The sequence below is a fragment of the Battus philenor genome, unplaced genomic scaffold (assembly GCF_028537555.1).
Source record: "Battus philenor isolate CCGP_79_NKW_IND1 unplaced genomic scaffold, ilBatPhil1.0.hap1 SCAF_2, whole genome shotgun sequence".
NCBI classification, from domain to species: Eukaryota; Metazoa; Arthropoda; class Insecta; order Lepidoptera; family Papilionidae; genus Battus; species Battus philenor.
Genome location: NW_027181682.1, coordinates 16,210,629 through 16,228,493, shown reverse-complemented (window position 1 = coordinate 16,228,493; position 17,865 = coordinate 16,210,629). Strand labels below are relative to the sequence as shown.

The 17,865-nt window shown below is 35.4% G+C and overlaps 2 protein-coding genes across 2 annotated transcripts in view; one reads left to right on the top strand and one right to left on the bottom strand.

Moving 5' to 3' along the window:
• LOC137921994 (cilia- and flagella-associated protein 43) overlaps positions 1-9,324 on the top strand; it is a 40,253-nt gene extending 30,929 nt beyond the window's left edge. Inside the window, 8 exon segments of the mRNA XM_068764805.1 lie at positions 874-999; positions 2,824-2,929; positions 3,407-3,565; positions 4,618-4,731; positions 5,780-5,923; positions 6,727-6,879; positions 8,230-8,366; positions 9,183-9,324. Coding sequence (XP_068620906.1) covers positions 874-999; positions 2,824-2,929; positions 3,407-3,565; positions 4,618-4,731; positions 5,780-5,923; positions 6,727-6,879; positions 8,230-8,366; positions 9,183-9,324 — 1,081 coding nt within the window.
• A 3,637-nt stretch (positions 9,325-12,961) lies between these two features.
• LOC137921993 (uncharacterized) lies at positions 12,962-17,848 on the bottom strand. Its single transcript, XM_068764804.1, has 7 exons — positions 17,827-17,848; positions 17,364-17,476; positions 17,179-17,293; positions 17,015-17,100; positions 14,812-14,962; positions 13,958-14,082; positions 12,962-13,093 (listed from the first exon to the last, which is right to left on the bottom strand). Exons 1-7 carry the CDS (start codon positions 17,846-17,848, stop codon positions 12,962-12,964), a joined length of 744 nt encoding a protein of 247 aa, XP_068620905.1.
• Positions 17,849-17,865: the final 17 nt, after the last annotated feature.

Genomic DNA, 17,865 nt, shown 5'->3' with positions numbered 1-17,865 from the left:
GCTTAATCAGTACTAATTTTCACAGTGCGTCGTTAGATTTTCGAGGTTGCGTTGTTTTGGGTTCAAGTCTTTAATTTTTTATATTTTTTTAAAGATGTCAACACTTTTGTTTCTAATTGCGCCATGCCATCAACTCGGGGATTCCATTTGTAACTAAAAATCAACGCAATTTTAATACAGTTTTATTTTCACTTTGTTTTGCTAATTTTAAGAGTTCAGTTTCAATTAGGTAGTGCGTTGTAATGTAGTGTGTTGTGCGTGTTGTATCTGGTTACAAAAAAGGTAAATATTATTCCAATTTATTTATTGTCAGAGTTATAATATTTTTGTTTTTTAAATGTTTACATTGTTCAATTTTCTTTTTAAAAAGTTGTATTTTCGTGACTCTGGAAACTATCTTCGATCTTTACGTGGTTTGCTATAGAAAATCTTAATTCACTTTGATGCGTTTCAATTTGCGTCGTGTTTTGTTTGGAACGTAACCACGACGCAAAGTGAGGTATTGGTGTATATTATCATCACTTCAGAAGTGTAATGTCTAATGTTGAACATGGACTTCCACGATAGATTTCTAACAAGACTAGTATGAAGCGGTTGGCAACTGATGTTTTTCGAACACCTTTACAAGTTCATCTGTTCACCTTGTGGGTAAACCCCACGTTTAGCTCGCTGGTTCGTGGTTTACACTCCAGAACCTTAAGGCACTAGCAGCCGTATATTCTGACCTGGTCATTGCAACTTAGACCCGATAATACTCTGGACTATATAGGTTACTTTCGTTCTTCTACGAATTTCTTCATTTCTAATTTGATCCGGTAGAGAACTCAGATAACCGCACTGTTCATAACATAAGTATGTGACGACGTTTTGTAGGAAGCGTCCGAAATGGCAGCAGCGTGCGGGTGTCAGCGCATGCGTGCTGTATGAACTGGCGGCGGCAGCTCTTGCTGGAACCCGTCCTCCACTGCTACCCCCCGACGCACTGGACTTTCTACGCTCGTGAGAACTTAAACTTAGTCCGACTTTAAGCAGACAAACTATTTTTAAAGGGTTTATATACTGTAATTAGTTGCAAAAGCCTTATAGAAGTGAACGTGAAGTTTTAACAGTTATTTCCAATACTGTGTAAAATGTATTTCTTTAATATGTAACATTAATTGAAATGCGATAGGTCAATAACTTCTAGTAGTACAAAGTCTAAATGCAGCGACAGATAGTAGGGGCAGAGAATGTGCGTCGATACGTGAGACGTTACATGAAGAACGCGACCGAGGCCCGGATCCTTCTCCCGGGCAATGGATCATCACTCCTGTGGTTGGATAAACAAGGGTCCGCTGACCCACTAGCGCGCTTCCACAACCCCACGCCACTTGAGATGTACCGTACGCCTTCAAGTGTTCAAATATTTTTACTGCATTACAAATTATGTGACGTTTCTTCCACTTATATATTACTTTTTATTTGTTTAATTGTTAATGTATACATTTGTCATAATGTTCTACGAGGTGTTAATGGCCTCGATAATAAAGGATGAAGAAAAGAGACCAACATTCCTCGAACTTTGCAGGAAAATTGCAGAAAGAGTAATCAGTAGAAATATAAGTTAAAAATAAGAATAAGTGTAAACAATAAAATAGTAAAAAAAGCAAAATAAAAATGAGAACAAAATGTATAAAATAAAATAAAGAAATGTAAAACTGAAGAATGAGGTGAGGAATTAATGATATCGAATGAAAGAGAATGGCAGAAGGAATGTGGAAAGAATCATGTAGTACGAAAGATTATAAGAATGCAAGAGTAGCGCGCAAATTAAAGAAATGTGAAAAAATGATTAGATGAAATTAAAAGGACCCTGTCCTTCCCAAAGATACGAGCCAATAGCGGAGACCATAAAAAAACAAGCAACGTTACATTGCTCGTAAGGCAGTTCTACTGAAAGCCTGCGAGAAACTGAACAGTACTGTGGGAGTCGTATATATACTGATGTGATGTCTGAATGAATAATAGGTGTAAGATTTTGTGGGCGAGCGTAGCCGACGGGCGAACTTAGTGTGCCGAATTAGTGCAGCGAGCACATGCACGCACCGGTGACGCGGGCGCAGACCTTTTGTTTCTTTTGTTTCTTTTGTTTCCTTTGCGCTTTTGTTCTATTGCCCGCTTTCACTCGGTCGCAGAGCACATTGCGCCCCAGAGTCCTACGACAAATGCATGTCCTTTTTGCTCGCACTCAAGCGCTAATAAAAATTTGTTCGTGTGTTAAATAAATTGATAAAGTGTTACAAATATCTTTTAATAAGACACAAAACTCTTTAGTACTCTTTACAAATATAGTTTTAAAAAGAGCGCGCGACAATAATTAGCTTCCTGAGTAAGATTTAATTCCACGCATTAACATCAGCATAGTATTCTTTGATAGAATGATATACGTTTTTTTTCAATAATATTGATTTTAAATTTCTCCAGTGGTATATCTGAAATTGTTTGAAATTCAAATCAAATCATTTTATTGTTTCATCAAATCAAATTTTATTGTACTTACATATACATTGCGCCATAAATGATTTATCTAGTTTTACTAACTCAACGTACATGTATTATATGTCTCAATAGCGCCTCAGACGGCTGTATATAGACTTGGAAGGTTGAAATTGCTTAATTGGCTCACGATGGAAAAAATCTGTTCGTATATAAAACTGTATACAGTGTCTAGTACAAAAGCCAAAGTTTTCCTTTACAAATATAATTCTAACTTCACTCGTATTTAATGGTATATACCATACTTCCTTGGTTATATAACCAAGGCTTTAATTTCCAATGTTCCAGGCTGGATCAACTGGATCAAGTTAGCAACATGCCATCCGTTATGGACGAAGGTCTCTGGAACACAATGTGCAAGCTGCGACGCGGAAAAATTGAAAACGAAATGAATGTAATTATATTTTAAATACAATATCTTTCATACATTTACATCTAAAAAGATCATAGTACAAAGATATCTGTGACAAGATTTTAAACAGCTAAACACTGACGGATTTCTGATGGGATATGTTTCTTTTTTTATTACTATGTGTTCTGAAAATACTCTGTTTACTCTGTGTTTGGCACTAATCAGTGTAACATAATCCTGAAGATGCCCCGTGGAGGGATGAAACACGTGTTGAGTGATTTGGCGGTGGTGGTTGTGTAATTCGCGTTGTTTGCCGCATACGCATTTATCAGCGGGATGGCGGGCGGTACACTTTGTTGCACAACTACCACTGCATGTGCGGAAGTAGCTAAATATTGGTCCTTTTCTTACTTAGGATGGACTTCCGCGAAGTAACGCCTGATTCCATTAAATATTGAAGCCTACTCAATTATAGGTGACATTATGGATAGTTTGTTAGCTAATGTTGAGGGTTGATAGATGCGAGCGGTGGTGTTGGAGCTGGGGTACGTGGAGAATACGATGATCACGTGGGACAAGGCGATCAGCGCGCGGCACACGGTTCTTGCCGGCCTGCACGGCCGCATGACCGATCACCGCCGCCGCGTGGAACTGCTGTCCAGAAACAAGACCGTTCAGGTGGGTTGTTACAGGATATTAATTTTGATCGAACATATAGCTGGGCAACTGTTAAAGATTTTTAACACGTTCACTGCGGCTTGAGGTCGATTCAGCCTCATGGTAGACTTTGCACTGGTGCGGCGCGTAAAACTCGTGTTTTCTCTCTAGTGCGGCGGCTGTTTACACTCAACCGTATGAGATATGACAAACACAAATATAGTATTCTTTATGTCTGCGAAGCATTGACTCAATATTGTAAAAAAATATTGTTGAACATGAGGCAGAAAAGGCCTCAACCGCACTACTAGGAAGTTCAGCTTGAGGCTGATTCGATCTCAGCCGCACCAGCTGAAAGTTCTTCAAAATTGGGCCCGCAGTGAACTTGTTAAACAGATTTACAATAAAGTTATTAAAAAAAATCATATATTTCGTTGTTTTCCATAAGTCTTTTTATTTCAAGAGTATTAATATATCTTCATTCTAAACATCGTATCCATCTCGTATCGCCTTGATAGAATCAACAAGCTCTTTCTATGCTAACTTATTCTCTTCTTTTCTAAGGGTAGAGTCAAGTCATTGATTTATCAAAGAAGCGGGTAGAAGATGTCACGTTGTTTTTACTATCTATTTTTTCTACGTAAGCAATAATAGTCCATATAGCGGAGGAAGACAGTGACTTTTGATCATCGGATTCGATTTAACGGATACAATCTTATATAATTCACAATTTATGTTTTAATTGCATAGGATTGCTTTGCTCACAAGTTTCCAGAGGATGGGTAACAGCACCCTCTGCATACTGTTACATCGAAAAATGTTTACGATAGCTAGGATTTAAAAATGCCGTTAATATAGTTGCAAGTGGTTTTTTTTTTCATTTTTGTCGTTCACCCCTATATTAGGTCGGACAGGATTTTTTTTACAATTTTTTTTTCTCTCCTTTTTTTATTACAACGTCAGTCATACATTCCTCAATTGTTCTTTACAATATCTCACATTCCTCTGGCTTGTTGGTCTTCTTCCATAATCACCGCAAGTGTTTGTGGATGTTTGACTGCCTGTATTTTCAGTTGGTGCTGCCGGCTGGACAGGTGGAGATCGTTACGAGCGGCCACATCGAGGACTACGACGACGCCGCGCTCATCCTGCGCCAGGACATTGAGCTGGTCAATGAAGTCATCCTTGTAAGTTACTAAACCTTTGATTGCTACGCGGCGCAATAGCGCTCCATTACTTTATATCGAAAACTGCGGTGCAGCGCTTTTGCGCTGTAAATTTCAGTATATTTTTGTTGCTTCATGGAAGTAGACGTGATCTGGCCTCACGCGTTCTTTGCAACACCAGTCATTTTAAAATAACCTTTTCCGGTTTTATATATTGTAGGACGTTGATTTAATTTGTAGTGACTTTAAGGTTGGTCAAATAAACAGATAAAAGTAGTAATGATAGCATTATTATATAGTATTGTATAGAAGCAAATGATACTTGTTGTAACAGCTCCTAATAGATACCGGACTGTTTGTATTTCGTGCGACAGAGATAACGCTCTACAAAGCGGAAATTAGCCGATTGTCTCTTTCTGAAGGTCGATATGCAATATTCGCCGGGTACTGCACGAGGAAACTATGGTCCAAAGACTTTTCTACTAATAAAAGCATGGCCAGAGTCTGTAAAGCGATGCACCTAGTTTCACAAATCTTATGCACATAAAGGATGTTTTAATCTTTTATTTTATTTTGCATATACAATATTACATATAAATATTACTTTGTTTATATGTAGTATTTGATTTATTTAGAGATTACACTGCACAAATATGTAGTTGGATTTGTGAAGTATTTTTTTATTCATAGCGTGGGGCAAATGACTACTAGCGCCATCTATTGGCGTACAAAGTTGTAATTTTTAATTTTATAAAATTATATCTATTTTACTATATTTTCCTATTTTCTAAATCTTTATTGACTTTACTCATGTCTAGCTTAGGATCGCCGTCGGAATAACAGCGTTCTGCTATATATATAAACATTACAATGCATACATAACAACTGTCTGAGAGTTTAGCTCTGAATTTCTCTACGAGATCAAATGAAAAGATTTGTGGATATAAAAGTGTCTGACATGGCGCAGTTGACAATTTGAACTGTCATAGAGCGCCGATAGATGGCGTTGGGGTATTACGCTGACGACCTATGGTTGAAATTATAAAACGATTTCCGTCGAATGTTCCAGAAAGTTGGTGACATGAAACTGAACATGATGCGCAAGCAGATTGAGTACCGCAAGGGCATACTCTCCAAGGAGTGGGAGCACGCCCAGATGAAAATGAAACTGCGACACATGGAGCAAGAGCTTTACTCTTACCAGCGCCTAAAGGTATACATTTTTACGTAGAAAATAACTCTAAAATGTTAAATAAATAAATAAAATTAAGCCTTCTATAGCGATTTGTGTAGAATATTGATTTTGTTTTCGCATTTCTAGTATACATACGTATACGTTTATATCATAAAACGTTCCTAGAGTATTAAAAAAATTAATTGCAAATAATAAAATAATTTATGTCACTTAAACACCATTTTGTTATAATATAATTAAAAAAAAATCCAAAATTCGAATAACTATATATTAAAACGAAATATTGTTTTATAATCTGTCCCTGTAGATTTTGTACTGCAAGAACCTATTCACCTTTTGCCTTCTTATAGAAATAAAAAAAAAATAATGTCACATATGTACACGGTGATTGGAAATAGATATGAAAGCCTTAAGCTTTTTACTGACCATATATTCACCACTTTAAAGATTACACCTGACTTAACCTTATAGATGGAGTGTTTTGTAAGGCTTGAATATGATACATATATATATAAATATATATATATAAATAAATATATACATATATATATATATATACATATATATATATGTATATATATATATATATATTGTGGTGAAATTACGTACGATTTCCTAGTAAGTTTAATTACTGACTGGCTTTTGGAGCCAAATGGTTCTGGAGTGGTAGCCTCGAGCCGATGGACGAGGCGTGGGTAGGCAGCTGGAAGCTGGCAGAAGAAATCCAGTCTTCATAGTGCTCTTTGGGAGTCACCTTTACCTTGCGCTGGGGGTCTATCCGCTTATATAATGGTGATGAATGTTTTACGTACAATGTGTAGATACCCAAAGAGCTGCAGCTGTACCTGAAGAACAAGGAGCTAGGATACACAGACGAGCAGCAGCACCAGCGCCTGGAGCGTGACATGGAGGCCAGCAGGCAGGCGCTGGACCGCTCGCTCGCAGACCTGCTGCGCAAACACGAGGACTTGGAGGTGAACGACCACACCACACAGTGTTACTTGTTAACTTAAATTCAAATTCAAATCAACTATACAAGTCACCAAACATGTTTTACACATTTCGATAAACTAAAAACAATTGAATGCTGTGATAAGATTTAATAATACACATTTAATTTTGATTTAAAAGTAAGTTGTTAAATATGTTTTATAACTATTATATTTAGACTCTGTGTTTGGCACGGTGTAACATAACTCCTGACGATGCCCCGTGGAGGGGTGAAACGCGTTTTGAGTGATTTGGCGGTGGCGGTTGTGTGATTCGCATTGTTTGCCGTATACGCATTTATCAGCGGGCTGGCGGGCGGTGCATTTTATTGCGCGACTGCCGCTGCATGTGCGGAAGTGGCTAAATATTGGTCCTTTTCTTACTTAGGATGGACTTCCGTAAGGTAACGCCTGATTCCATTAAATATTATATATGCGTACACACAGATATACATGGGTTTGTTAACTTCCATTCAGGCTTCACTTACTGAATTCCAAATAAACATTTACTAACTTTTGTATAAAATAACCTGTGTACAATTGTAAAACTTTTCAAGTATTATTTAATGGTATAAAAAGTAAAGAATGCAGGCTTTACTCGATATTTCTCCACGAGATGGAATATGATTAATATTGGTAGACCAAAAGAAATGAGGAGATCTGTAAAAGTACCAAGATTACCGACGTAACTCGAACTGCTGGTCTGAAATGACAGCGAGCGAGGTACATTGCTCATGCAACGGATGGCCCTTGGAACCGAAAGGTTGTCGAGTGGCAACCAGCTGGTAGACGTGACGTGGGTACGCCCCCCCCCCCCCCACTAGGTGTTGGTTGAAAATAATAAGAAGACGAACAAATTAACGAACCGTCTAGTGGATTGACAAGCTGAATTTGCAGTTAAAGAGCAGAATATTCAGCGGTTATATTCACCTTCAATAATTACTTTGTAACAGTAAGAAAAGGACCATATTTAGCCACTTCCGCACATGCAGTGGTAGTCGTGCAATGAAATGCACCGCCCGCCAGCCCGCTGATAAATGCGTATGCGGCAAACAATGCGAATCACACAACCGCCACCGCCAAATTACTCAACACGTGTTTCACCCCTCCACGGCGCATCTTCAGGAGTTATGTCACACCGGTGTTACACCTGGTGTAAATTGCACGACTACCGCTGCATGTGCGGAAGTGGCTAAATATTGGTCCTTTTCTTACTTAGGATGGACTTCCGCGAGGTAACGCCTGATTCCATTAAATACTTTGTAACAATCAGGTGTTCACAAAATATATCTACAATAATCAATTTTAAATAATTATCGATAAATCTACGGCTAGCTGAAGAACGCGGCGCTGTCGATAGAAGTGGACAAGGTGAACAAGCTGGTGGCGACATTGAAGCTCAGGGTGTCGGAGAAGCGGATCGCAGAGGACCCGCTGCAGCCGATACGGTACCGCAAGATCATCAAGTCCAGGTTACTCTTTCATATATGTACAACAACATACACTCGTTTTTCAGACCATCACCAACGTATTGATACTTCATCCAATTACGCCGGATACAGGCTGCTATGAAACCAAAAAAAGTGTTGCATTGACCGCACAGAGAGCAGAAATAACACCTGCTGGAGTCTTAAACTTCTGTATTGGAGACCACAGGATAAGACACCCGCCCACCTAGAAGCTGAACAGTCAATCTTGTTAAGGTCGTCGGAAGGTGTGGTCGAGTAGCAAGCCGCTTCCTACCAGTTCTTTTGTAAACCTATAGGGGTGGTCTTTCTAGTCTAGCTGTGGGCATGCTACTGCTGAAATGATAATGACAAATCCCGTGAATGGTACAAGAAGTAGACTGGCTGTTATGGTCTTGTGTAATATTTTTCAACCTTACATACGCCTTCCTAAAATACTTACGCCCCCCTATGTAACATATATATATATATATATATATATATATATATATATAAAGGATATAACTACTGTGGAGTCCACTTTCGAATTGCTCCCCTTAATAATAAAATTGCCCCCTGTGAGGAGTGGGCTCCAAGCTGGGAAACACTGGTCATGTAAAATTGTAAATAAATGAAAGACATTTAGAAAGATAAGTATGGAAATAAAAACCAAAAAATTGTTAAAAAATATATAAATAAAGACTCTGTTCACCTCTGATAGGGGTTGAAAAAGAAGCCACAAAAAAGACAATCTTTTTTAAAAATACCTTAAAATTTTAAATGCTTAAACATGTTATGATTTCATTTAAACAAATACGAGAAAAAGAAATTTGATCTGTTCAGAATGGAGACGCTGGTGGCTCGTGGACAGCTGATCCGTGAGGTGCAAGCAAACCACACACAGCTGGTGCTGCTGCAAACAGAGCTGGAGCTACTTCGACTGAAGACCTACCCCACGCTCGCCTCCTTCCGCACTATACCCTGAACACTTGAATGTCTCACACGCCTTTTGAACTATACGCAAAACCATTTCTCTTTCCTTTACACAGAAATTACTGTAGTACTCGACAATGGGAGTTTCGATCTTAACAGAATTCAACTTAAATCTATCATCCTTTGTCAAAAGTCCTATTCTAATATGGACACGTCATCAAAGATGTTCTCACAGAACATTATACTACTATTAAAAGGTCTGTACCGCGCCTTAGGTAAGCACAGAGGAGGGGGGCGTGGAATAAGAAGAACGCCGCCGCAATCGTTGACGGCGAACTGACGGAACAGTACAAGTATATACAGTCCAAGGATATTTTTTATTCAATCTGTTTATATACCTTCCAATGTTATGGTGTTTATTTCTTCCCCCGTCTCGCACCTACATACCCAAGGCGCGGTACGCCGGTCGCGGTAGCACTATATTAAACATATGATTAAAGCTTCTTCTATACATGAAATGAATTTCACTTTTATTTATTATAAAACCTAAACGATGTAGCTCACAATTTATTTATTTAGATCAGAGTTCCCCAAACTTTTTTGTGACGTAGACCCCTTGCCATGTTTTTCCGTGTTGGGTAGACCCCCTACTTACCTGATATTGATTTCCTGTAAATTTCTAACTGTAGTGAAGTTTAGTGTTAATAACTTAAAGTAAAAACACATGTATAATAATACATTTATTAATTGAATTTAAATTAAAATTACTCGAAATAAAATTTTGCATCTGTTATATAAAATATACGTAACATTAAATAAACATAACATAAAATATAAATAAAATAACATAAGCAATAAGTCAATATTTTTAGTGAGAAGGATGAACCTGATGTTTTAATAATAAATTATCAACATTTGGCGTCAATTCAATCTGTTTTGATATTATAAGATAGTATAATGTAAGTAAATAGGTACTATCAGTGTATGTGTTGAGATCCACTATCGTGGACCCCCATTTTATTTCATGGACCCCCTATTTTTTTTCCGCTGACGTAGACCCCGTGCAGGTTGTCATAGACCCCTAGGGGTCGATATAGACCACTTTGGGAATTACTGATTTAGATCCTTAGTTCCCAGGTGGTCCGCAGAGGTTTCCGAGAGACCTGACAGGTCTACCTTGGTAGTGAAGATCTGAACGGTTGAAACTCGGAGACAAAGCAAACATGCATAGGTAAATATTATCCTAACATTTTGTGGCAAGTTTTGATATAAATGAAGGTCGTATAGTCCACAGGAACTAGATTAATTTTGAAAGAGGCCTATGAAAAAAAATTATGGGAACCTCCTATTAAAATACACAGAAAAATTGTAAAACGAAGTTCTAAGAAAACAATCAATAGAAAATATCATTATAAAAGAATATTTATTGCAAAACGATTTAAAAATGTCGCCATCCTGTCTATTGACGCTCACTGCAACGCAAAAATCTCTTCTAAAGAATGCCACGATAATAATTTATATATATATTTAATATTTGACGATTGAAATATACGTAAAATAAAATATAAATAATAAAAATGATTAACAATTATTTACCAATTAATTAAAAAATATATAGCAAAAGTCAAATCGTTAAATCAAAATTATTATGTATTATCTGTACCAAAAGACTGTCATGTCTTATCTATGAACAGCTAATTCGAAACTTAATTGATGATAAAGCGCCTTTTTAATATTATTGGAACGTAGATGGCTTAAGACGGAGTGAGGTTAGGTGTATAAAATAAATTTTTATTGGCATACAAAATTTTATTTCCATTAAACAAATCTATTGTCGATAAAATATATTGAGCTCAGTACATCGCCTGACACAACTTTAAACACTAATTCTTAACAGCAAAACGCATTACAACTATAGATTATTCTAAACAATCATATAATCAATAATTATTTTTATGAAATAACTAAGATAAATAGTACATACGTTTTGTTTAAACATTATCATAGGAGGAAATTATATTAATTCATTTTATTAAAATATAATTCACTAAATAAACTTCGTAAAAATCAATGCGTAGAGAATTTTAAATAAATTTATTTGCGTATAAAGCATCGGCATTAATATAACTACAGTTAAGACTATGGAATTAATTCTAGAAGAGTTTGAGCTCGTAGTGAAAGTACAGTCATGAATAAAAGCGTATAAAATTAAATTATTATAAAAGCTATCAGTCTCGTCCGACACGACTGGAATGCGCGGAGGGCACATGTTGTCTAACAGGTAAGGAAAAGGCGCTCTAACAATTACACTTAAAAGGACGCACTGACACGCCCAGTCGCGAACAAACGCATAGACATATAAACACACAACACTTTAACAACTATAATTCAACTAGGGATAAGCTATAATATACATCTACTTTAAAAATACGTCCCCGATTTTCAGCTCTTCAATTGTCCTAAATATCTATAGATATACGATGATGTTGAAGAGAATTTATTTCATAAAGTAACAGACTTTCATTCAAACAATATATAGAAGCTTTAAATAATAGAACTCTAAGTGTGATTTTAGCACCGAAATAAGTGAACTGTAGGTACAGTGGTGAAAGAAATAATGGAAAAATTAAATCTAAATTTACAGAGACTGCATATAGTTAGCGATAGGTTAATGTCACATTTAATGTTACGAAAAACGTTTGTACGCGACTGTACCGATTTTGAATTTATCGTATTAAACATTATTAGGCCACAATTTCATTTTTAAATTATATCACATTGTTTACAATCACAATTTGCCAATTTGAATCGAATTATTTATTTATTTTTAATAACATTAATAGTTATGTATGTTTTATTAGCAAAAATGTCAAATATGAGCTGTCAAAACTTTTAGCGGGAAAAATGGCGCTTACATTGACATGCGAAGTTTGTTGAGCCGAAAACATTTCTTAACCTAAAAAATATTTTTAAGCCTTTGCTAATAAAACATGCACATGACTTACATTACTGTATTACAATGATATTTTAGGATAAAAATTACATAAAAACCGCTCGTACGTGTGTGCTTACATATTGTACATATAATGCTACCTCTGATATGTAGAAAGAAGTTTATTATCGGAAGGATAGAGTTAAAAGTTTATTGTGAATTAAGATATTTTAAATCAGTTACTTCTGCTGAACTTATGTAAAACTTTTGGTCTCACGTCCAGGAAATTTTAAAATTACGATAGACATAAGAAAGACATTGGAAGAGGTTAAGATTTTTTATCTGTACGCGAATATGAAATGTCAATTGTGGGACAATTAATGATATATCCGATTACATCGACAAAAATTATTTCTATAGTGTTGCTACAATAAAAATTATTATTATTTTTTCATTGTGAATAGTTAAATATTTTTTGTTTATATTTATTGGTGTCTAATGCTGTTGATATATAAAGAATTTACAGCTTGAATTAATGCCATAGATGGTTAAATTTCTGAGGTAAAAGTGTACAATTAATGTTTTGTTTCATTCACTCATGTCAGCAAATAGATGCCCACTGCATTTATGTCTTTCAAAGATTTATTGCTATTGATGATTTTATTGGTATGTCCGAATCGATTCTTTTATCCGGTTAACAATCATGCGTATAAATATGTAGAGGAAGAAGTAGTTATTCCTGGATACTCCAGGAAACCTAGAGAGCGGTTCTCTGGTCATACACTATGACTGCGTCAGCGTCAAAGAACTGACTCTGTGACTTGCTGAGCGCTATGATGGCGGCGTGTTCGCTGCGCATGCGATTCTTATGCTTCTTACTCAAGCTCACCTGAAAATCGCTTTTGAATTAGATGCTTCTGGCAAATTCTACTTTATTATTTCCAATATTGGTTAAAGTTTAATAGATGCAACTATAATAAGATGTAAATAAATAATATGTAGAGTTTAAAAGGTTTAGTAGGTAATTTAAGAGATTTAACACTTAACGAGCACTTGTGGAGAAATTATCAAAAAAAAATAACAATAGTTTTAGTTTATACAATTAAATATTGAGACGCATGTGACGCGGTTTTGACAACAGACTGAATATCGTACGCTCTTACGTACCGACCAATCACCGCGCGTCTTGGAATTTTGCGCATGCGCAGAACGTTGGATAGACCGATAATAATGGCGGTGAGGTTCGGCAGTGCATAAGCGACAGCGTTTTGACATCTGCGATTATTTCGCTACAAATTAATGCGACTCGGACAGGCAGAGTTAAGGTAAAAACGAAACTTGTTCTCATTCCATGGTTTACCTATAATAATTTATCAATAAAAAGTAGTTTCTCAGTCAATCTCACAGAGGCTCAACGGACCCAGGAAAGGATTACACTCGGGATTTCTCTAAGATGAGGAGATTGACGAATGTAATCTTTACAGCCCAGAAAATTACTTGAAGTGGCAAAGGACCAGCCATAGAACATTCAGGACCGATGACTAGATGCCACAGACTGACATAAGGATGACAGATGATCATATTAAAGTCCTTGGAAGACGTTGGATGTAGTTTGCTTTCCAATGACTATTAAAAATTTATAGAGGAGATATTTGTCCTAGGACTGAAATGATGACAAATAATTTTAACACAGCAAAGGTAGTCAACTGTAACGATGGTAGTGTAAGGAGTGTAGAAGTGAGCTTGAAGGTACCTTTGCATAAAGCTGCTGCAGGTCGTCCTCCGTGGAGAGAGGACGTGGTTTGGGGCGAAGGAACGCCGGCAGGGATCGTGTCTTCAGCGCGTCGATGTTCACCGCGTTGTCAATCTCGTCTAACACTGAAGAAATAATATTTAACATAATACGGTGAGTGAAAAATAGGTAGAAATTTAAAAAAAATATTTTGAAGACGTCAAAAGGAACATGCGTCCAAATGATTTTATCTTTAAAAATATTTTTTGATACTCCTAAATTTGTAGTGCTATTTCTTGTCCTCGTTCATTACTACCGATTACATATATAACCTTATTTTAAATTACTATACGCTGTTTTTTTTTTTACTACGTCAAATTGCTAAATAAACTCAAGTGGTTTCCTTGTGTTATCTGTTATGTAAAATTTGTTTTGTTTTTTTTTTTATTTATTTGTTATAATATTATTAGAGAGTTTTTAAAAAAATATTTAAAATTATTATGATAAATGGTATCCTACAGTGACGGATGGTGTATTTTTATTTATTCTTATATTTTATAATTAAACAATTCCGTTTTGTGATGATGATGAAAGATGTACGAAATATCATAAAGTTCATCATTATATACACATTTATACATTATATACTCATATTTTTAACTTATATTTAATAACTACTCTAAAGAAATAGATTTATAAGCTATTAATAATTCCGTCTGCAGATATATCTGACATGCCAAATCAAATGCCGGGCGCTATACAGAGCGTTTATATAACCAGTGCACAATACTAATACGTACTAATACGTATTTAATGTTTGATTTTGAAAGTAAAATGTTTAAGGGTTAATGACATGGTGGGAGCTGGTGACTTACTGCTGCTGGAGGCGTACTGCGTGGAGCTGTCTCGGGGCTCCGGTACGCGGTTAACGTAGCAATGAGCCGGAGGGCGCGGGGGCTCGCGTGGCCGCCGCCACTCTGCGTCTCCAGCATAGCTGGCCGGCCTCCCGTGCCTCTGTACCTGCACCTGGTGTCCCAATCACTACTTAAATCATGGTTACACTACCACCGTTTGATATGTGTTCTCCCTTCAATAATGTCACCGTAGTGGATTAGAATGTATTTAGTAATGTACTCTTCATTTTAGTTTTAAAATAAACAAAAGGAAGGTTAGAGGATACCTTGTGGAACTTTTTTATATACGGTGTCCGGTGGCGGGTTTATATTTTAAAATACAATCGTTAAAAAGGGTAAAAACTGATGCGCAATAAATGTGATGCTGTTGTATTTATTGACCATGCGGATTATTTTGGTCGAGTGAACATCTCGCATTTGCCGTTAAAGCATTTTGTAACAGTTATTATTCTTTCGAAACTGCTGACCTAATGTAAATTTAATACGTTCTCGGGTGTAAAGATTCCGAGCACTTTTCGGCTGTGAACACCCCATGACTATGGCCTAGTCGATCTTCAAGGACTTCCGAAAACATTGAACTGGTTGAAAACAGTTTACTAAATGTACAACTCTCAATACGGAAAAGAATAACCTTACTGAGACTTACAAGAGCAATCAATTGTGAAATTTCAAAAAAGGAACTGTAGTTCCATTGTTAAAAATTCAAATTATTCAAGAACAGCGGTTTCAAACTGTAAATCTCATTTTATGGAGCAATGATGTTCATTTTCACTTAGAACTTCATCAACAAGCTATACTATCATTATTGGTCTCCGAGAAGCTGCAACCCTAGATCATAAACCATTGCATTACCACAAAGTAACTGTTTAGTGTTCCTTATCCACGAGTTGATTCAAATAAACATTATGTTTTCGAGAATTTTCGAGAATGTTCGAGGCCAAGTGACGAATAAATATAGAGAATTATCGACGCACGATGACGAATTTCTTTTTGCTGAACTGCGAGTTCATCTATCATACTCATCACACGTATGGTTTCAACAGGATGACGCACAGTCTTCAAGTGCTTCGCTGAATTTGCTTTGTGAAATTTTGAAAAAAAATAATCAGTCGCAGATATCTCGTGGTCACCGAGGTGTAAGACTTAAATCCAATGGATATTTTACGGGACTATTCCAAAGGGAGAGTTTACAATAACAATCCCTACAAAATTCTTGTTATTTTAAAATTGAAAATTCGTCTAAAATCAATTCAATTGAACCAAGTTCACTGCAGCGTGTTGCGCAGAACATAAAGTTGCCTTTTGAACAGTGTGTTCAACTCGACATTTATATGATATACTCTTTAAAAAAATAAAATGCGCATTTTTATTACATCGTTCCGTGTTTTTATTAAATATATTATTCAAACTGTCATATTTTTAACTAAGATTAAAAATGTAAATCTGACATTAGACACACTGTGTATGCAGTCACTCAGACTCATCAAGGATTTATTAACTTTGTAATGACAAAATTTAGGTGTTACGAGTTCATTTTTATTCAATTTTATTATTCTTCTATTTATCGTGTGTCTGTACCTTTTTTATAAGACTATATAAAATTGTGCGTATATATACATAAACATATATGTTATAAAATATATCTTCAGAAGCAACCGTCGGAACACCAATTTATTTAAAACATGACGTCGCGAAACTAAAAAGTATCACTATATATGATAAATAATTAAATACGTATATTGTAGTCATTTAACAGAGATTCCAAAAATGATAAAACATTCTTTTGATTTTAAAAGATATAGCTAATCAGTTTTTGACATTAATAGTTTATTACCTGTGGGAACCTTTGAACTGAAGTATAATTAATTTGATTATTGTTCAACATGTTTATAAGAATATGCGATACAAATCTTAAGCTTAGTGCGCATCTTCAGAAAGTAGAATTTTTATTATTAAATAATATACAAATTTAATAATATTTTATAGAAAATTAATACATTGTCATTTTTAAATGTCCTTAGTTTTATCATTATTAATAATTTTATTAAAATAGTTAATTTATCAAATGTTATTTTTCGTCTTTTCACCATTTTTTTAATCATGTATGTAATGTGAACACATTTGTTATTATTTTTTTTAATTAATAATCAAAAATAAAATTTACCTCGGCCTGTTTTGATCTGTTATAGTCCTGGTGAGTAAATCCATGGTCTTCTTTTATTGTGTAAGTATTTTTAAGGTATTGCTCGTCTAAAACATAATTAATTTAGTTTTGGTATATCAATCACACACATATACAACCTTGTTATATAAAATTACGTTTCTAACCGAGTGATTTCTGATGGCGCGGCATGAGGCGGCAGTAACATATAATGATAAAGAATATAACAACACCACAAATGCCACCGACAAGCCAAGACAACCAAATAATTATAACTCGACCCTGAAAGTAAACAAAGTGACAACTCACTCATCGCCCTCAAAAATTTATCGATTTTAGTTCTGTGTTGTACCTGCAGGAACATTTCAATTTTCAATGCTGGTGCGAATATCGCTTGTTTTTGTTCCCTTTGTGTTAATGTCCCGTAACATTTTACTGTTTTTCGTATCAAAAATCTACTTAAAACTATATAAAATACGCTAAAATATTAGAGTATAAAATGATAACTCTCCACTCCTTTCACATTTTTAAAAATTTTCGCGTCTGCGCGCTAATGAACGTCTTGTACGTTCGAAACTACCAAAAACTTGTGTTGAGATACTTATAATATAATTTAAATAAACTTATCCATAATTCCTTGTTGATTAATTAATTATTTTGATAAAAATGCAAATTCTCATAATTTAGCATATATCAAATACGTTCCGTTCTTAACAAATATGACTAAAATTTTTACAATACATTTTTTATTATTTATTTTTAATATATGATTCTTTTATTATTAATTTTTATAGAAAAAAAATTAAAATATGTACAGTTATATTTTTCAGTTTGCATTTTTAAACAGTTTTGGA